The sequence below is a fragment of the Mauremys reevesii genome, linkage group 4, assembly GCF_016161935.1.
Source record: "Mauremys reevesii isolate NIE-2019 linkage group 4, ASM1616193v1, whole genome shotgun sequence".
NCBI lineage: Eukaryota > Metazoa > Chordata > Testudines > Geoemydidae > Mauremys > Mauremys reevesii.
Window position 1 is genome coordinate 60340962 of NC_052626.1, and position 22005 is coordinate 60362966.

The following is a 22005-nucleotide window of genomic DNA, read 5'->3' on the forward strand; positions in this document are numbered from 1 at the left end:
TGCTATATGAATATTAGAAAATTAAGTATCACAATATTTGAGTAATGTTTTACAAGGACTTTAAGGTTTTTTGGAGATGGAGGGGTACATGGAAGTGGGCATTCTAGAGAATGCAGTGGAAGTTCTACATGCTTTATTTAAAAATCCTCCCTCCTCCCCCGCCCCATTTTTGGATGTGCTTTAATCTCTCCCCAGCATCCTTTTCATCCTGTCCACTGTGCCAGCCAACCTGATGTGCTTTTATGCTTTTGAATTCCTGAGACACAGCCAGTACCTTGAACTCTGGAGAATGACACTGAAATAATGTGAAAGGTCAGTGAAATTCAAAGATAGAGAGGTGCTGAATAACCAGGGCTGACCCCAACTCCATACCCAGGCCACCTCGAACTGTTCTGGGGACATGGAGACAAAGACTTCTCTCTCTCTTCTGCCCTACCATTTATTCAGCTTTTTGCCTCCTTCCTCACTGTTCTCCATTCCCACCTTCCGAGAACACAAAGAGCCAAATTCATCCCTGGTGAATTTTAAATAAAATCAGGGGAGTTCTACCAGGATCAGTTTCGGCCAGTGTTGCCAGTCTTGCAGTTTAGGACAAACCTGAATAGTTGCTGGCATTTAAAGCTCACATCACAAAGAGCTTGAGGAAATGGGAGGATTTTAAACTAAACTGTTCAAAGACTGGTCTGACTAGGAAGCTACAGAGTGTACCAGAATGTCTGCTTTGCCTGGATATTGGTATGTCAGTGTTTGGGGGCACCCAGACTTTTTTGAACCTTCTGTACTTGAGGGGGATGTAAAAGTAGAATTCTTAAATGGGTGAAGTGTGTGTGAAAAAGGTTAAAAACCTCATTGGTGTAAGCCTGTGCTATACTATTAAAATAGAACTAGAGTCATCCATATTAATAGTAATACTTTGCACCTATGGCACTTTTAACTTTCAATGTGCTTTACAAATCCACCCAGAATCCTTGAGAACCAAGTAAATAACAGATGATGACGCTGAAGCAGAGACGGTAAGTGACTTGCCTAAAGTCAGTATCAGAGCTGGAATTCATTAGTTCCTGGCTCTCCGTCCTCTGTTCAAACCACATCATCACCATTCTGCTCTGAACCAGAGGCATGGCTGGATCCATCTACACTACAATTATATTTTGGAAGCAGTTCACGACACTCCCATCTAACCCAGTTACAACGAACACCATTATATGGCCACAAAGCAGTTCCCCCTCCCCCACAGCTGCTAAGTAATGTTTGAAATGTGTTTAATGTTAAATTTAAAACACTTCTTTTCTCCTAGTCTAGATAAGGTCTAACTGGTTCCAATTCAGCTGAAAGTTGCACAATAGATATGGCGTTAGTTCCCAGGGGAGGAAGTGAATGTTGCCCCTCTTTCAGAGAATGCTGAGGAAGTTCTGTTTTAAGTTGTGAAATCCCATAAATTGTTTGTGGATGTGTTTATGTTAACTCTTGACTTCTAGTAATCATCGTGTGCCAGCCACTGTGGTATGTGTTTACACTTTCAGAGGCCCTAAGAAAAGCCAGTGTTGTAAATAACATGTTCAGTATTGCAGCTGAAATGATGTGAAAGGTCAGTGAAACTCAAAGCCAGGGAGGTGTTATTTACAGTGAACTGAGGACAATCACCTTGTCCCCACCTGTCCTTGAGTTGTTCTGGGGACCTGGAAACAGACAGCACTCATTGAAACAACCTATGAGGGACACAGTTGTTATACTGAGGTGCTCTCTCCCTCAGATAATTGGCCCTAAGGTATATTTTTAGCAGCTGATTAAGACTGAGGCTACACAGAATTTTTCCTTTTGGGACAGGAAGATTGGGACAAGGACCCATGGGGGTGGGGGAGGACTGGGATTGGATAAGGAGCCCAGGGAGAAGACTGGGAGCCGATGTGCATGAGGGGAAACAAGCATGAGTGATGACTGGAGGCCAGGAGGAGGTGAGAGAGAGATTGGATGAGGAGCCAGGAGGGGGAACAGGGAGTGACTAATCAAGGAGAATGGGACTGAAAGTGAAGGGAGACAGACTGGGGGTGATGGGGTCAAACAGACAGGGATGAGAAGCCTGACAACTGGAGACTGGGAAGGCAAGAAGAGTGGGACTGTGATGAGGAGCTGGGGGTGAGAAGAGATAGGACCAGAACAGAGACAAGCTGGAGGGGATGGGACTGAAGGAGTCAGGCTTGAGGAGAGAACAGACAGAAGGATCTGTGCCTAATAGAGCACATTCATGGAACACAAAATTCCTGAGTATCACTGTTCCTCTGCTATCAACAAATATCTGTGCAACCCACAGGCAAAGTGCATGTCTCATCCCCCCCAATGCTGGTCCACCTACTGAATGACAGCCTACTTTCAGTTAAGTATCAGAGGGGTAGCCGTGTTAGTCTGGATCTGTAAAAGCAGCAAAGAGTCTTGTGGCACCTCATAGACTAACAGACATATTGGAGCATGAGCTTTCGTGGGTGAATGCATGCATCTGATGAAGTGGGTATTCACCCATGAAAGCTCATGCTTCAAACCATCTGTTAGTCTATGAGGTGCCACAAGACTCTTTGCTACTTTCAGTTACTCCATTAGCTCAAGTGGCAGATCTTTGTGCATTAGTTCTAAGGTCCTACCCTGTTTATGACCCATGGTGGTGGCAATATGATGCTACATGATGCATTTTCTGTTGTTTCACAGTTGGCTTTAAAAAAAAACTAAAGCAACCTTAGTGTACCAGGGTGGCATAGGTGCCAAGTCCATGGGTGCTCCAGGGCTGGAGCACCCACAGAAAAAAATTGGTGGGTGCTGCTCCCCATGGCCCCACCCTGTTCCCCTGCTCCAGCTCCCCTCCCCTCCGCCTCCTCCACGAGCGCGCCGCCGCATCCTGCTTCTCCCCCCTCCCTCCCAGCATTTGCGTGGCGAAACAGCTGATTCGCGGGTCAGGGAGGGAGGGGGGAGAACGCAGCACACTGGGGAAGAGGCGGGGCTGGGGCGGGGATTTGGAGAAGGGATCCAATAGGGGCAGGGAGAGGGCGGAGTTAGGGCAGGGGCTTTGGATGGGGTGGAGTCAGGGCACGCCAAGGGCAGGATGGCACAGGCACCAACCGGTGCTGGAGAAAGTTGGCGCCTATGCGGGGTAGTCACCCCACTCCTGCCCTGAAGGGCTTAAAACAGCCCTGGGAGAGGGCTGTAGTGGGGGGAAATGCTAGGCTGATTGAGGGAAGCAGCCGCAGCTGGGGCCCTGCCCCAATCAGGCCACAGCTGGCCCTATAAGAGGGCTGAGGGCCAGAGACTGACACATACACTCTCTCTAGCTCCCTAGACAGAGGAGGACCTGGCTGCCTGGGAAGCTGAGGAGGGTACTTACGGGGGAGCAGTGCTGGAGAAGGGTAGAGGGAGCTGGGGAGCTCCAGCCTAGCAAAGCTGAGTTAAGGGCCCACAAAAGGGTACTAAGGCTGCAGACGGGCAGCCTAGGAATAGGCAGAGGCAGCTGGGTCTAGGGGGTTCCCCTGGGGCGGAGGGGGAGACCCAGAGTGAGGGGATACTGTGGTGGGCAGAACCCCTGGGCAAAGGGCACTGGGGTCCAGGAGGGACACAGGGGCCAGTGGCAGGCGAGACACCGGCCTACAGAGGGTGCTCTGGGCTGGAAGAGCTAATTCCCAGGACGACCAGCAGGAGGCACCGCACCAGTGAGTCGTTGCCCCGCCACATCTAGGATATTTCAATCTTAATTTTTTAATGTATGTTTTTTGTGTGTGTGTAAAGTCAAGTACTCAGTTAGGAAATACCAGAATAAAGGTTGCCTGTGCTACATTAATTCAGTCTCCTTGTGCATATGCTTTATAAGACAGTCTTTAATTAGGTGACCACATACTATTTTTTCCACAGGACCTCTTTTAACATATATGGTGCTATATAGTGCTAAGTACTCTGAAGTATTAGATTCTAGGTGTCTCAAATTGGGCACCAAAAATTAGTGGATACTCAAATTTCTCTGTTCTTCTATTTCCCACCTGTAAAATGGGGGAAAGAGCACCCCATTTCCTTACAGGGGTCTTGTGAAGATAAAATAATGTTTGTGAAGCACTCAAATACTACAGTGATGAGCCCCCCAGAAATGCCCATGAAAAAAGTAATTCTGTAGTCAGAGCAGTGTTTAAATAATGTGCAGTAAAGACGACCTGGGGTCATAGACTGAACAACTGAGGAAAAATAATTGAATGGTTGCTCATTAAGTGGCACCATCCATTCTGTGCACTGAATGAGGCAAGGGTTCTGTGGAAAACATAGGATGTGATTTATGTAATTAACATAGATGTATATGTACATGGCAGCTTAATTAAGATTTCACAAAAAAACCCTTATTCTGGCATTTCCTAACTTCTGAGTGCTTGGCTTTGAAACTTAATAATGTTCTTTTTCACATTTTTGTGTGTATAAAAGTCTCTATATTCACCACACTCTTCATGGTACAACTGAACTTTCTACAACATTTGTGTGGTCAATTGATGTTAATTTTGGCAAAGGAAACATTTTAAAATGAGTTCTTCTTAACATATCCTCTCAGTTTATATTGATTTCCCAAGTTCCTCTAATTAAAGAAACATGGTTGCTGGCAATTCCAAACTACCCCCACACATTTATTCCCGTAAAATCTCAGACACAAGCCATGGTTTAAATGTAACATTTAAACAACACTGTTTCTTGCATTCATTAACTATTATCTCTCTTCAAGGAATAGCTGGACCTGTCAAGTTCTGCTGGCTACTTCCATATTCCAATACTACGAGCCCATCCACAGCTCAGCACAGAGACCATCAGGATGCCAGGGAGAGCCACTGGACAGAAAAGGCATGAGGGACAGACAGGACTCAGAAGGGGGCAGCAGAGAAGCAGATCTTGTGTGCCAAGATCTGCTCTACATTTGTTTGACCCTCTGAGGCACCAATACTCTGTCTCAAAGACTCTATCCTACTGAGCCAGAGTATTGGTGCCTCAGAGGGTCAAAAAAATAGAGAGAGTTAGGTACTTTTGAAAATCCACCCACAGTGTGCAATTCAAGACATCACAATGCCAGACAGATATCACCCTGGAGAAAGAATTCAGAGAAGAGTAACAAAAATTATTAAAAAGCTAGAAGGATTCATTTATGAGAACAGATTAACAGAACTAAATGTTCACTTTGCCAAATTATGACTAAGAGTAAAGACACAATAATTGTCAACACGTTGCAAACACTAAAGAGTGGAGAACTGTTTAGGGTGGTCCTTGAGAGTATCAGTGTATTATACATATCAGAGGGGTAGCCGTGTTAGTCTGGATCTGTAAAAAGTGCCAAAGAGTCCTGTGGCACCTTATAGAAGTCTATAAGGTGCCACAGGACTCTGTCGCTAGTGGAGTATACATATCTGTAAATGATTATAAATTATTATGTACCACAAAGCTATTGTGAGGTTTAACTGTAGCTTGAAAAACACTGAGATCCATGGATGAAGGATGCTATAATTTTATAGTAGTAGTAATATTCTTAGTAACGAGATGAAATTGAGCACAGGAAAATGTAGACTGCATATCAGAAAAATGTGCTAACAACAAGGCCTGTAAAAATGTAGAATAGCCTCTGAAAGGAAGTGCTGGAAACCATGTCACATGAAACCAGAAAGAATAACTAGAGAACATACTATACAGAATAACCCTAACATTAGCACCTAGGGGGTGGACTAGATGACCTAAGAAGGTCTTTTCCAACATGAATTTCTGTCACTTCATGACACTTGATTGGTGCATTCTCGATGGAGAGTCCTTAAAGGGCGAAGAGCTGTTCAGTCTACTCTGCTTGGAAAGGGCTTTGTCACAGGTAATAGAGGGGAGTATGTAGGGTGTGTCCAGGAACATTCCACTTCATTTACTAATCACCAACACTCTTTAATGATTTCAGCAACTGGATAACTCCAATCACGTGGCAATGGTTTAATATAGTTTAAAAGTAATCATCATTATAATGCATGACATTTGCTGATTATTCCAATCTTTATAAAAAAACATTTATAGGTGTTGTAAGATGCATAAAGGCAACTAGTCCAAATTATGGTTGGCATGGGGTGGATAAAGGTTGCAAGATTAATTCTTCTTTAAAATAAGTCTGCACAATGACACCCACTGCACTCACATCTGCTTTATAAGAAGATTAGGTGGTTCCTAAGGATACTTTGATAGGAGTTATACAGCATTCTCATTCATATTCTAGACAGCAGATAACGCTCTGGAAGGCAAATATGATCAGGTTTCTCAACAGCTTGGATCAAATCAAAACTCTATTTAAATTCTTATTTCCTCAGGGAACTTTATAAGCATCTATGATAAACAACAAAGTTAGTATTTTCCTGAGCAGCTGAGTTTAAAAAACAGTTACTAACCTTTCTGTAACTGTTGTTCTTCGAGATGTGTTGCTCATGTCCATTCCCATATAGGTGTGCATGCGTCGTGTGCACCGTCGCTAGAAGACTTTTCCCCTAGTGGTATTTGTTGGGTCAGCTTTGGTACCCCCTGGAGTGGTGCCTCCATGGTGCGATATATAGGCACCTGCCGGCCCGCCCCCTCCTCAGTTACTTCTTGCCAGCAACTCTGACAGAGGGGGAGGAGGGCAGATTGTGGAATGGACATGAGCAACACATCTCAAAGAACAAGAGTTATGGAAAGTTTAGTAATTGTTTTTCCTTCAAGTGCTTGCTCATGTCCATTCCCATATAGGTGACTGCCAAGCAAACACTCAGGTGGAGGGGTTGGAATTCCTGTGAGACACGGACTGGAGGACTGCTACACTGAAGGCTGCATCATTCCTCACCTGCTGAGGAAGGGTGTAGTGTTCCGTGAGCATATGGATAGACGACCAGGTCAGTGCCCTGCAGATGTCTACAATTGGACATGGGCCACAAATGCTGTTAATGAGGTCTGTGACCATGTGGAGCGTGCCTTTAAATGTGGCAGAGACACTTTTGCCAGGTCATAGCATGTGCTGATGCAGGACTTTATCCATGAGGAAAGCCTTTGAGCCGAGACTGGGCAGCCCTTCATCCTTTTTGCAATGGCGACAAATTGCTGGGTGGACTTTTGAAATGGTTTGGTCTTTCTACATAAAAAGCCAAAGCACATCTCATGTCAAAATTGTGCAGCCGCTGTTCGTGTTTCGTTGCATAGGGCTGAGGATAGAAGAGTGGGAGAAAGATGTCCTGACTATTGTGGAAATGGGAGACCACTTTCGGAAGGAATGATGGATGTGGCCATAACCGAACTTTGTCCTTGAAGACCATGTACGGCAGCTCATAGGTGAGAACCCAGATCTCTGACACACTTCTGGCTGAGGTGATAGCCACCAGAAAGATGGCCTTCCAGGATAAATTAATGAAAGGACATGTTGCTAGTGGCTCGAACGGTGACCGTCAGACACGATAGGACCAGGTTGAGATCCCAGGAGGGCAGAGGTCATCACACCTGTAGATACAGGTGCTCCAAGCCCTTTAAGAATCAAAAGCTAATTGGGTTGGAGAAAACTTCATTCACAAGAGGGGGGGAATGCCGATATTGTCACCAAGTGGAATCTAATAGAGGACACTGCTAGACCTTCCCCTTTCAGATGGAGCAGATAGTCCAAAATAAAAGGGAGCATGGCTTCCAGAGGGAAGAACCCCTTCTGAAGCAACCAGAGCAAGAACCTCTTCCATTTCGCTAGGTAGGCCGTACTAGTTGAACGCTTTCTACTGCCAAGAAGGACCTCTTGGACTGGTGCCAAACAGACCAGTTCCATTTCGTTCAGCCACGAAGGTGCCAACCTGTCAAATGTAGAGACTCCAGGTTCAGGTGAAGCATGCGGCCATGGCCCTGGGAAATCAGATGTGGCCACAGTGGGAGATCGACTGGGACGTCTATCAAGAGTTTGTGCAGGGTGGTGAACCAATGTTGGCGCAGCCATGCCGGTGCTATGAGAATTACACGTGCCTTGTTCCTTTTGACATGGAGGAGTACCCTGTGGATGAAGGTTGTGAGGGGAAGCGTATAGCAGTCTTCCCCCGCCCATGGCAGTTGGAAGGCATCTGAAAGGGACCCCGAACTGTGCCTCAGGTACATGCAAAACTGGGGGCATTTCCTGTTGCTCCTGGTTGAAAACAGGTCCACCTGGGGAAACCCCACCTCCAGACAATAGCCTAAATGACGTCCAGTTGGAGAGACCACTCGTGATGACTGATGAAGGATTTGCTCAGGTGATCCGCTAGCTTATTTTGCGAACCCAGAAGATAAGCGGCTTCCAGGTGAATGGAATGGGCTAAGCAGTAGTTCCAGAGTTTTGACGCCTTGAGGCATAAGGGAAACGATTGGGCTCCCCCTTGCTTGTTTATATAGAACACTGCCAATGGACTGAAGACTGATATGGACTTGTACCGGAGCTTGCGGCAGAACACCTGGCAGGCAAGGCATATTTCCCTTAGTTCCCGGACATTGATACACAGGCGTACCTCCTCTGGTGCCCACAGACCTAGTGTCCTCAGGGGCCCCAGGTGGGCTCCCCAGCCCATATCTGAGGCATTCGTGACCAGCTCTACCAGCAGTGCGGGTCTTGTACTACATCTTGATTCAGTCACCACTGAAGGGCATCAAGCGTCTCTTGGGGAAGAGTAACCATTCTGTCTAGCAGGTGACGCCCCGGTATGTACACCAAAGCCAGCCACAGCTGTAGAGGGCGGAGTCTGAGACATGCACGCTGAACTACGTAGATGCAGGAGGTCATATGCCAGAGAAGTTTTAGGCAGTTTCTTGCTGTGGTCGTGGGGCAAGCTGGCAGGCCTCGAATGAGATGGCTCTGAGGCATCCCTCCAGAAGGGCAGCTCTAGCTTGGTTTGCATCGAGGATCACTCCTGTGAATTCTATCCTCTGGGTGGGCGTGAGTGTGGACTTCTGCTTGTTGATCAGAAGACCCAGGCTCTTGGAAGTCGACCGTACGATTGGCACATGTCCTTCCACTAACTCCCTGCATTGACATCTCACCAAACAGTCATCCAGCTAAAGGTAGACCTGCACCCCTCTCCTTTTGAGGAAGGCCGCTATCATCACCATACATTTTATGAAGACTCTTGGGGCCGCCAATAGGCTGAAGGACAGAACCATGAACTGATAGTCATTCTGATTTACTACAAACTGAAGGTAACTTCTGTGCCTCTGGAAGATGGCTATATGAAAATATGTGTCTTTCAATTTGAGTGAGGCATACCATTCCCCTGGATCTAGGGAAGGAATAATCGAGGCTAGAGAGACCATACAGAACTTCAACTTCAAGAACTTGTTGAGGTTCCTGAGATCTAGGATAGGTCTGAGATTCCCGTTGGACTTTGTGATCAGGAAATAGTGGGAGTAAAACCCCTTGTCTCTTAGCTCTGTTGGAAACTCCTCCACTGCTCCTGCCTTTATGAGTAATTGCACCCCGTGGCCAGGAGATTTCATAAGAAGAGTCCCTGAAGAGTGACGGGGATGGGGAGACCAGGAGGGGAGGAGACAAACTGCAAGATGCATCCCACTTCTACAGTACGGAGCACCCATCAGTTGGACGTGATGTTGGCCCACACCTGGTAAAAGTGGGACAAATGGTCAACAAACACAGAGGTAAGATCCAGGTTTTGGAGTTGGGGCAACATCCTTGAGCGCATCCTCAAAAGCTTTGTCTGTTGCCCAATGATTGTTTCACGGGCAGAGACATCAAGGCTGTCGAAGGGTGAGCAGTCTGTCTCTTTCTGAAACCCCTATTCCTCCTTCGCCCAAAGTCCTGTCTCTGGTAGGGCTGGCAGAAATGGCACATAGGCTGCGGCTTAAAATGTTTCCAGGACAGGGCTGGACTGTGGAGGCCCAATGACTTCAAGGTTGCCCTTGAATCCTTGAGGCTGTGCAGCCGGGCGTCGGTTTGTTCCGAAAACAAGGACTGCCCCTCAAATGGGAGGTCCTGAACCGTTTGCTGGACCTCAAAGGGGAGGCCTGACGACTGTAGTCAGGACCTTATCCTCATTACAATGCCTGTGGCCATCACCCAGGCTGCCGCATCCGCAGCATCTAGTGCCGCCTGGAGGGATGCCTTGGCTATTGCTCTGCCCTCTTCAGCCAAGGCCCCAGACTCCACCCTAAAGTCAGCTAGCAGGAGCTCTTTGAACTTCTGAATTGCTGGCCAGGAATTGAAGTCATAACGGCTAAACAGAGCTTGGTGGTTAGCAATTCTAAGCTGAAGGCACCCTGTGGAGTAGACTTTCCTCCCCAAGAGGTCCAGCTTTTTTGCCTCTTTGGCCTTGGTGACAGGCCCTGCTGTCCTTGCCTTTCCTTCTTGTTGGCTTCAGCAACAACTAAGGAGCCTGATGGAGGATGACTATAAAGGAATTTGTACCCTTTCTGGGGAACGAAATACTTCCTCTCCACCCACTTAGCAGCAGGCTGAAGAGAGGCCTGGTTCTGCCACGTTGCTTTTATGGGCTGTTGAATGGCCTCATTCAGGGGCAGGGCAATTCTTGCTGACCCTGAAGCCAACAGAATGTCCAATGTTGGGGTTGACTCTGCCATCTCCTCTATCTATAGATTAAGGTTCTGAGCCATCCGACGCAGGAGCTCTTGGTGGGCTTTGTAGTCATCCTGCTTTGGGGCGATAGCCAATACCCACCACTTTGTCCGGGGAGGATGAAAAAGTGGCCTGGACCATCGCTAGTGCCTAGACCTCCTCCAGCCCTGGCAGGTCCCTCACTGGTGTGGTGTGAGGGTCCCTGACCTCTGCCCCAGGGACTGGTCCTCTTTCTGAAGGGGATAGAGTGGGTGCCCTTGTCTCTGAGGATGCCAAAAGAGAACGTCCTCCGTGGGAGCCCTGGACCACTTGCAGTGGTGCCCCTGGGTCTCATCCACGGGGCGTCTGTGATCCACTCTAGATCCAGTTCCTTGCGAGGCAGATGACTCTGCCTGCGATTCCGAGCCAGAAGACCTGCTCCTAGGTGACCAAGATGGTGCTGTGTCCCATGGTGGCTGGAACCTGCAGCGTTTAGTTTATCCTCTGCAGGCTTTGGCTCGGGGACGGTGGTGCCGGGAGAATCAAGAGGTTTTGCACCACCTCATAAGCCTCTGGCGTCGATGGTGCTGTGAGGGTCATGTCCCCTTCTTGTCTCACCCTACGTGAGGAGCCTCTCGGTGCTGAACTCAATGGTTCCCCTGCCGAGGCCGGAGTCAATGTTGCCGGTTCAATCACCTCTGATTGAGAGTGGTCTGCCACAGATCATGCACTCTCAGTCTCTCTCGAGGGGGAACACCTCAATCAAATTTCTTTAACCGCTTCTTCAGCACCAGTGATGGGGTTGGCACCGTGTCTTCGGCTCCACCTTCTTGGGCACCGGAGAAGTGTGCCGGTGCCACTCTGAAGTGGGACGGAGTGTCACCTCCATAAGTAGGAACTTCAATTGATTGTCTCTTTTTTTTGGTCCTCAGTTTGAAGTTCCTAGAGATCCAGCACTTATCCTGAATATGACCCTCTCCCAAGCACTTTAAACAGCTCTTGTGAGGGTCATTAATTGGCACGTGCTTGTGGCACGCTGCACGCTGTTTGAAGCCCTGGGATTGAGGCATGCCCCAGGGCTCGGGCAGGACACCACGCCCTCTCTCCCCTGTGCAGAGCAGGTGCTTACCCACTATTATCTATTAACTATCACTATACTTATTCTAACAAACTATTTACACTTATCTACAATCTATTTACAGGAAGAGGACTACTATCGGAATCACTTGCTAAGGAAGAGATAGGAGCATTCCAGCGACTGCCACAGACGGAAAAAAGGAACTGAGGAGGGGCCGGGCCGGCAGGTGCCTATATACCACACTATAGAGGTGCCGCTCCAAGGGGCACCAGAGTCGACCTGACGGATACCACTAGGGGAAAATAGTCTTCAAGTGACGGTGCACACAATGCGCACACACCTATATGGAAACGGACATGAGCAAGCCGTCGAAGAATAAGACTCTTGAAAAGCAAAACCAACATCTTCCTAAGGTTTGGGACACAGAGAAAGCTGAGGGCTAGAGGTATGGCGAGAGGACCCCTCCATGTGAGATTCCAGAGATTTAAAAAAAAAAAAAAATTTGATTATGCCCTCAAAGTAAAACACACAGAGGTGAAGGTAAGACGTGGAGGCAGCTTCTCTCCAGTAAGACACAAAAAGGTTGTAACTGGGGGTGAATTAAGTGTATAGATGACTTCTCCCCAAGTGAGGCACCCCTCAAATGCTATCTGAGAACAAAATAACCAGCTTCAGATTATGAATACGGAAATGGGAATAAGCTCGACTTTAGCCTCATCCTACTCAAAAATATTGTGTAACAGTCCAAAGCAGCAGTAATAGTTTCAAACTGATTCTCCTAGTCTCAGACTAAAAATAAAGGCACTTCTTGTTTTTGGAAAGGTTGGTGAGGATTGTTCAAGGTAACGATGCCTGCAAACTACACATACATTTGGGTTTAGTAGAATTCATTCTGTTTCCATAACCTTGGGATGGAAGCAGGTTCTACTAAACCTTTTGTTTTAAGGATTCAGGCAGACAAAGCAGAAGTATCATTCCAGTCAATCCAAAGCCCCAAAGGCAATGTAAGGATCTTGAATGGTGGTATAACACTCATGAGGAAGACTGAAGGAAGGACTGGTGCTTGTAAACAGACGTCACAACCATAGGAAGTCACTGTACATACCAGTTGGCTTTGAAGACAGAAGATTGGTCATCCCAAACTTTCTACTGATGTTGTCTCGTGCCATTTGAAAGGAGGTGCTAACTGTAGATGCTGTGATCCTTGCCATGTAGCCCCATCATGGAGGAAAACAACGAAGCTTTTAGGTTGTAGTGAGATGTGATGTTAGTAAAAAGGCTTATATAATAGGGTTTTAATGCAGTTGGGAGTCACAGTGCGGTAGCCATCTATCATGGAGAGCAAAGAAGGAGCTTATCTGTACAAGAATTCAAGAGCACACGGCTGTTCTGCTTGAAGAATTTCCCTTCCCATCCCATATAACCCCCTCCTTTCAGCCACAATGGACGATGCCTATCAGTCAAGGGGAGAGGGAACTGTTATTTCATACCTGAACATTGAAACACATAATGTTCTTTTCTGGGATGTAAGTAAAGTCTAACATCAAATGGGTTGGAAGCTTCATCTGCTTTGGAATAATTTTATTGCTACAAGGAAGAGGAGAGGTGGGATTTAAGTTAGGGGTAGGATAAGGCTAGAGAAAGCCCAGAACACAACATCTTGCATTTCCTATTTTCAGAGGACATTTGTCAAGAAGGTTTCTGGAGGAGCATTACAAGGTGCTGCAAGAAAGAGGAAAGTTGTAATTTGGAGCATAGGATTTACTATATTGGTTCAGACAATTCAGCTATTAAATCTGGTATCTTGCCAATAGCTGATGCTTCTGAAGGAGATGAATTCTTCTCCCCAACACTATTCCCCATTTACAACAACAAAAATCTTTCCCAACTTCTGCAGGTAATCAGATTATGCCCTTAAGCATGAGAAGTAATTAGCCTTATTCTAGCAGTGCAGTATAAATCTAGTGAAGTTAAGAAATTAAGTAGCTCCCAGGTGAAATCTCTTTTAGAATATCTTTCAATATTTAACAGACCAGTATAACTGAGGTGATCTAATCCTTGAATAGTTACTGAGAATGACAATACACTTGATCCAGGATTGAGAGCAAAGAGTTAGTGCACAGGCTGCAAACTCTAAACCTAGATGGCCTAAAGCGGGGGTTCTCAAACTTCATTGCACCACGACCCCCGTCTGACAACAAAAATTATTACACTACCTCAGGAGAAGGGACCAAAGCCTGAGACTGGCTCAGACCTCCTGCCCTGGGGGGTGCAGGGGATGGGAGAGAGAGAGCAAAGCCCAAGCCCCACCGCCCTGGGAAGGACTAAAGCCGAAGCCCAAGGGCTTCAGCCCCAGATAGGGACCTGTAACCTGGGCCCCGCCACCCAGAACTGAAGCCCTCTGGCTTTGGCCTCGGGCGGTGGAGCTCAGGCTTCGACCCTGGGCCCCAGCAAATCTAAGCCAGCCCTGGCGACCCCATTAAAATGGGATTGCGACCCACTTTGGGGTCGCGACCCACAGTTTGAGAACCGTTGGCCTAAAGAAAGCTCAGCTAAAGGGATTTAAATGAAGATTTTAAAATCCTAAAGAGTAATGTTAACTGTGGTTAATATTTATACTTGTAGTTTTACAGCAATAAGTGGATAAAGGGGTAAATGCTACACTCAAACAGCATGATGGACATATACATTCCTCAATGTCTCACAAATGTGGCGACACAATTTACCATACCAGCTCAGACCATAAAGTCATTTAGTCCAGTACCTTGTTTTCAGAAATGGCAAATATCTGATGCTTCAGAGGAAAGACAATTGTTCAACACAGTACCTGGGTAAAGAGGCCATGAGAATTCCTACCTGACACTTCAAAGCAAGTGGTTTCATTATGCATATCCATTATATTCTCTTGTATTGTGCATATAATGCCCAGTGTTAATGGACAGTCATAAAAACTATGCTGCCTTTTAAAAAAGCCCCATCACTATTTGTCTTGATAATCTCCAGCAGTAGTGCATTCCAAAAGTCAACTGTACTTTGAATAAAACAGCATCCATTTTAATTCCTTTTAAACGTACTGCTCTCTAACTTCATCAAGGGTACCCTTGTTCTCACATTACACATAATGATAACAAAGAAGAACTGATCAGTTTTCAGTACAATCCTTCACAGGAGTGAGAGGTGGAAGAGTCTTCAGGCAGGTCTACACTTAAGTGCAGCTGCGCCGATGCAGAATTTTAAGTGAAGACATACCTATGCTGACAGGAGAGCTTCTCCCATTGGCATAGTTAATCTACCTCCACAAGAGATGGCAGCTGTGGAGAAGCTCTCCTGCCAACATAGTGCTGTCTACTCTGGGGCTTAGGTTGGTATGACTATGTCACTCAGAGGTGTGGATTTTTCACACCTCTGAGCTATGTAGTTATGCAGATATAGGTCTGTAGCATAGACCTAGTGTAGGTTATCCTGTTTATCTCCCTGCCTATGAAGAGAAGGAGATAGATAATTGTTCCCTGCTATGCATCTTCTAGAGTTTGCACAGTCTACTTTAAATGTCCCAAACAATTAGGCTTCCATCACCTTCCCTGACACAGCATGACAGGTCATTGAGAATTAAAAAAAAAAAATTAATTTGACTACATCAAATCTAGTATCCTCACTTTAAGCCTTTGTAGATTAAATTATAATAAATCTTTGCACTCTCCTCCTATACGCAAGGTTCTGCTCATACTGATAACCATTTTCTTTACCTTGCAATGGCATTATTTCCAATCTCTGGCATAACTTTCTAGCAGTTTAAAAATAAAAAATGCATATAAACAAGCCCTTGACAACTCCATTTGAAAATTGGAGCGGAATAACTATATGGGCTGAAGCACTGAAAAAGGAATCAACCATGTTGAACTAAACCACCATTTTCCAGACACGAGATCTGCGACCTTCCTTGGAATAAATCCATCTGCTATCCTGTAATGTACTGCACATGTTCTCTTTGCACTGCACATAGTAGGTTGCTTAGTTATATAAAATGTACATATCCAGTAAATTAATTGGACAACAACAGTGGAAAATAATTAGAGTGCGCTATTGCTCAGAGGGTAGAACACAGACCACCTGATTCCAAAGCCTACGCACACTCACACATCCCCACAGATGTGCACTCCCACACACCTCACTACCTCACTTCCCCATATTCATATGGCTAGACGAGTACAAACCACAAAGACTCTGATTTACATAAAATTATCTCACTGCATTTATTTAAGATTTTCTTCTCCAATTAGTAAAAGAAAGATGTGTCTCTTTTTATACATATATACAAGTTCAGTTATAAAAATAGACAGCACATTCAAAGAGAAAAAAGGCTTGGCATTTTTCTGATTCCCTCTAAATATCATATATACATGTGAATATGAGGGGAAGGGGGAAGTCTTCATGATTTAATTTAAGTGACACCCCCCAATTATCCCCTACAAATCTGTTTAAAAATCAATCTAACTAAACTCAGTTCTGCTATTTTCAGGTGTGCAAATTTGAGACAGAGCCCACAAGAAGCACTTGCTTCACACTGTGAGATGCCAGGCAAGGGGTTCGGGGATGAAAAAAAAAAAAAATCATCTGCTGTCACAGCAGAGACCTGTAACTCATAGCTTGCTTCTCTTTCTCTCACAAGGGATGAAAGTGCCCCAGTAGTATAACCATTTGATTTCAATAAGCCTGACAGGAGAACTGCTCCCCCCCCCACCTATGTCTCAGTGCAATGCAGACAACACTTACAGCCAAGTCAGGGGCTATAGAAAGGTTTGTGCATTTAGGATGGGGAAAGAGAAATCTGAGAGAATGAGGACACAGAGCGGCACTGACAGCACTCCTGTTCTCTTTAATGGCTTCTATAAGTCTTATGGGGCTTGGCTACTAGTGCCTGCACATTGTAATGCACTCAGCCAAGCCGCTGTGTGAGACAATCACTGACAAATGGGAAACATGCTGGAAGAACATACTGTGTAGGCGCTTGGAATGGGGGACTTCACTTTTCCTGGGGGGTTGACTGTCACACTCCTTGTTTCAGTAAAGTTGCCCATTGCTCCCCTTGTGGCATAGCAAGCTGCAGTACCCAAAAGGCAACATCAGCAAGTTCTGCTATTGCACAATGAGAGGAATAGCAATGAACTTCTTCCCCCTACACATCAGCATTCCCTTTTCTTGAAACATAACACAAGCAGAGCCTGATGGTTCCTACACCTTTTAAGAGCTCAGCATAGCTCAAACTGAGAGAGATCATTGTTAAATCCAACATAGCGAATGCTCAATGCTAACAGACCTGGACTTTGAAATGTAAACCAGTTACTTGCAGCTTCTTTCTCTCTGTGAAGCAGACGTAGCAACACTAAATAGGCATACTCTGTCCAACTGTGGTTCCAGCTCCTGCCAGATGTTTAGAACAGATTCAAAAGCATAGTTCTGACAAGAGTCCAGACCCTGGAAACTGTGAGATTTCTTTCCCATGGCCTTGAAATCAAGGTCTTCAGATAATTCTTCATAGAATCCCTAGATTCACTACTGATTCACACTAGAGAAGCCAGACTATTCAACCACCCAGCTCCCCTGGATGGGCACACCCACAAATGCACTGTCAGGTCCTCAGTGCAGAGGGTTTCTCTGACTTCATAGAATACCCTCCGAGTTCAGATATTGATTTCTTAGAATAAGAATGGAGCTGAACTCCATCTGAAGCTGAAAGAAGAGGAAGGACAGTACACTGGTGTGTTCACAAACACAAACAGCTGCAGGATCTCTCTCACAGCACGCTTGTAGGATGTATCAGTAAATCTTAATTGAAAAAGTAATCTGAAACATTCTCAGTTAACCCCACTCCTTATCCATACTCCTCACAGAATCTGCAAAAGTAATTTTTTTGGATACACATAATCAAAGTGCTCACGTAAACCACCCATCCCCATTGTGCTATGATTTTCTTTTCACAGACATGTGGGATGGCAACAGGCATTTATCTGCATGCCTTCTGCTGGCAAGGTGGGCTACTTTGAAAGCCAATACGGTTAAGGTAAGCTCCAGGGCTCAAATTTACTACCGCCCACCCGAGGTGTGGGCTCCTTTGCTTTGTTTCCGAACTGGGGTTTCTGGTATAGTGCTGGTCACATTTAAGCTTTTTGGGGTCCCACAAACACTGTTGCCTTTGCTCAAGGGGGAATTCAAAGGAGAAGAGGCGCTTGAAGGTCCAAAGTCTGCAAGTCCAGCAGGCCGAATTATTGATGTCTGGAGAGGGCTGTTTGCAGACATACCTAGCAACAGGGGAAAGAAGAAGAAAAACAAAAAAACAGATTCCACATGAACACACCATTCACACACTGTGGCTTGTCAGCAACACAAAATTTAATTTCTATGACTTGCATTTACATTAAAGGAATATATTAACAGACTCTTAATTCATGCTCTTTAATCCAACTTGCTTTCACTGATCACCCCGTGCTTATGAATTGTCTGAGCCTGTTGACCACATAAGGGAGAGAGGTCTAACAGGGAGCCATAGCCCATCTGGTATACACCACTTGGCCAGGTCCTCAGCAGGTGTGAATCACTGTAGTACCAATTGATTTCAATAGAGTTATGTCAAATCAAACAGCTGAAGTTCTGGCTCTACAGCTATAGCTACAGAGCTACTACATGACAACCGCAAAGAACAGCGATAGTCATGTTTCAGTGGTAAACAGTGCTGTCCAATCTGATTGAACAAAATCCCATTTCACTGAGAGAGGAAGGAAATGCATGAAGTGCTACGTAATCCAAGGGCAAGCAAGACTTCTGCCTAGAATACATAAGAGCAAAAACCTAGAGGAGAGTTAGAGGTAGTTCTCCCAATCTCTTACTTCCCCTGCATTGGGGTGGTGGATCTTGCTGTACTATCACAATCTTCTGACATCATATTACATGCCATTCATTACAGCTACATGACTGAATCGCAGTGAGAAAGAACACAAGACTCTAGAGATACTATAATACAATTCCTGTTCCCTGGCAGGATGTCTGAACAGCCTTACATCAAAACACCGTTTAGTTTGCTCTATGTAGTAGTCTCCCTTACCTTTAGACACATTGTACCCGTATGCTGCATATGCTGCTGCAGAGGCCGCTGCTGCCCCTGCTTTGGCACCTGCCATTGCAGCTGCACTTCCTGCTGTTGATTTCCGGCTCCGGCCTTTCCCTGTGCCTTTGGATCCACTGCTTGAACCTTTAGGGCGACCCCGGCTTCTACCTGAATTACCTCTCCCTGTGACAGGTGTATCTTGGATTGAAATTCCTTAAACAATGAAGGAGGAGATGATAATATTAGTTGTTGTAATACACAAGGTGACTCATGAGTTAAATACAACTTCACACATACCTGACATCTACCTCAGCCTGCTAGTAACTAAACCGTCAACCCCCATGAAAAAACAAATACACGAGTTTTGTTCCTCAATTTCCTCTCATTAGTCACACCTCACTAACTCCAATTAGCTGTCATTACTGAGCCCCGCTCCTAAATCCAGGGGAGAACTCTCCTTTATATCCCAGGAAAAAAAACACTCTTATTTGGAGATACTCTGGCTCTTCCATTTGCTACCTGTAAAGAAACCCATCAAAAACTAGGGCTATAATTATTTTGGAATACAGAATTATGGTAGCTAATGCCATGCAATTACAGCTGGCTCAATCATACAACAAAAAGATAGGCAATACAGAACCTGTCCCTGGGCTCCACAGTGAGATCAGGGAAAAGCTTAAACATATAATTGAATGGTCCTATGGAGGAATCTACTTCTTTACACAGCTGTCTTGTAATAGCAGTGAGCTTTGCTGATATGTACACATTGCAAAAAGGGGAATGGACCTTTGCACCACAGGAACAAAACACACTTGTATTACATATCACGGGAATGGTAAAGCATGATAGATGATTGAATACGTCAGTAGATGACACTATCTGATAAAGCTGAAAAAAATTCATAATGAGAAGGAACTCTTTTTCGTAGACCTTTTCACCTCTCATTAAATCCTACAAGGCAGGCATAAAGTGGGGGTAAAACAACTATACTCTGTAGATATACAAAGTCCAGGCTTGACTAGTCCTTGTAAGTATTAGGGTAAGTGAAAAGTACTGACCATTCATGGTATCTGAGACTGAGCCAGTGATGGAAGCAGGAGAGTTTGTGGCCCTCGACTGTGGTGCTGAAGAGGCTGGATCATCCACAATCACCAGCATGTCACTGCTACTTTCATCTGGAGGGATAGACCCCATATGCAACTCGCTGCTGATGGAGATCTAGACAGCACAGCGACAAAACCCATCAGCTTGTTTACAGCAAGGGTAAAAGCATGCTAAGAACTTCAGAAAAGGTGCAACTAGATTAAAGAACATTTTACTCCCAGGCAATTAAATGACAGCTAGCCCTGGCTCTCTCTCAATGCAAGACAGGAAACATGATATATATCCTGTCTCACCATACCATGTCCTCTACTTACACACAGTGCAAAATTAAATTATCTCCCCAGCCCATGTTTAATGTTCAATTTTGAACTAAAATACATGCTAACTTTAAAAATGGGAGATTCAGGGATTTGGCAGAGATCCAAAGAGAACCTTTATTTCCTCTTCATTGAACCTTGTTGATTCCCACAAACATTACCCTCAAGAGAGCACCCACTTCAGGAGAAAGGTTGAGAATCCTGTTCTCTGCTCCACCACTACTGCTAATCAAAACCTTTTAGTAATGAGCGAAGGATCTTAATTAACTCAACCTGGTATAAAAACAATAATATGTATTTAGTACTATAGAAGAACATGGGTCTTTAAAAACATGAAGGAAGACAAGATCTGTGCTGTGAGGTATGTCTGTTTAAATTAGAGAACACAACAATTAAGGACCAGAAACACATGAGGGAGAAGAAAGAGCTCTAGGAGAGACTAGTGATGGATGATTTCACAAAAACTGAGCTTTGAGGAGGTGTTTGAAGGAAGAGAGGGAAGTTGCTTGGTTCACAAAGAGAGAGACTGTTCCAGGCATGGGAAGTGGTGATAAGAAAAAAGGCACAAAGTTACAAATGTGAAGAGAACATAAAGATGAGGAAGGGGAGAGTAGGAGGAAACAAGCTGGAATGCAGGCAGGAGTGGAGCTTTGCAGAGTCTGAAGGTAAAGAGGAAGGGCTTGATGTAGAAAAAGACAAAGTCAGTGAAAGAGACAATGATAAGATCATCAGAGCAGTGGAAGGGGAAGATTATTTTAGATAGACTGGTTTGAACTCATGGGTCAATATTAGGTTAAGCCATCTCTGGTTCCCTAACAGTACACGGGTTCCACTCTAGCTAGAGAGCAGAAAGCAAGAGTCCTAAAGACCACGAGACTAAGGTGGCATGGGAGATGGTTTAAAGACAGTCTCACCTCACTGAAGGGGCTGGGCATGGCAGAGTCTACACTAATGAATGAGTCATCCCCATCAGCAGAAAGGTTGGAGTTATCAGCAGATGGAACAAATGGGATCACCAGATTCATGCCCTCTTTCCTTCTCTTGCCATCCAACTCATCTTCCTTTTTCTTCTGCAGATAAGCAAAACAAACCAGTAATACAAGGATTGAAAACACATTAAGGAAGAAGAAATGGTGCAAGTAAACTGGGAAGCCCACCATCCAGTGCAATATGACAAGATAAAGGCCATGCATGGCATTTACCAACAAGGTGTGTTCGGATTTTTTTTGGAGGACATGGCACCAGATGCACCAGGAGTTCGTACATTAGATTTAGTAAGGTTTTTTAATATGGCTTGAATGAGGTATCAGCATTTTCGCCACTGAAGAGTTAGAGGATTTTTATTTCAATTTTTTTAAAAAGTGAGCATGAAATGCTTTCTTATAAACTCTGATTATCCAAATTCCAATATCTTAAAGTCAGACTATGCAAATCCGAATAGCCAGAAAATGAAATTCTGATTTCACAAATTTCTGTTTCCCCTCTCATTAAGCCATTCAGATAGTGAGATTTTACTGGTATCGGGTATTGAATTTACATTCCATTTATACACTCCCAGAACAAAATCTGATAAGATGACAGCATCAGTAAACCTCTGATTTATGAACTATGAAAACAGAAAAGTATTATGCCATTTAGTTCTTTAAACTAGGGGGTTCCAAATTGCTCTGTGATAACTAGTGGTTCAAAGAGCTGTATACACGCATAGCGCTTCATTATTTCCAAGCTGCAAGTTGCATTAAAAGACAGATAAAGATACAAGTAAAAGATACATTACATATTTTCCTAATATTACTTTTATATGTAAGCAATTGCTGTAGTTGCCACAGGACTGTTA

General features: G+C 45.0%; 1 protein-coding gene and 1 long non-coding RNA gene across 3 annotated transcripts in view; one reads left to right on the top strand and one right to left on the bottom strand.

The window, feature by feature from the left end:
* The first annotated feature begins 13 nt into the window (after positions 1-13).
* LOC120405005 lies at positions 14-13111 on the top strand. Its single transcript, XR_005598310.1, has 3 exons — positions 14-312; positions 964-1013; positions 11770-13111. It is a non-coding gene; the product is annotated as an uncharacterized LOC120405005 (long non-coding RNA).
* Positions 13112-15873: 2762 nt separating this feature from the next.
* The window catches only part of INO80 (INO80 complex ATPase subunit), a 123474-nt gene continuing 117342 nt past the window's right edge, over positions 15874-22005 (bottom strand). Inside the window, exons 32-35 of one of the 2 annotated variants that reach the window (XM_039537807.1) lie at positions 21083-21238; positions 19806-19965; positions 18745-18960; positions 15874-17944 (exon numbers count right to left, since the gene is read on the bottom strand). In XM_039537807.1, the coding sequence (XP_039393741.1) occupies positions 17730-17944; positions 18745-18960; positions 19806-19965; positions 21083-21238 (747 nt within the window). In that variant the 3' untranslated portion in view covers positions 15874-17729. The remainder of the gene's footprint in view (positions 17945-18744; positions 18961-19805; positions 19966-21082; positions 21239-22005) is intronic. The other variant, XM_039537806.1, reaches the window with a different exon arrangement.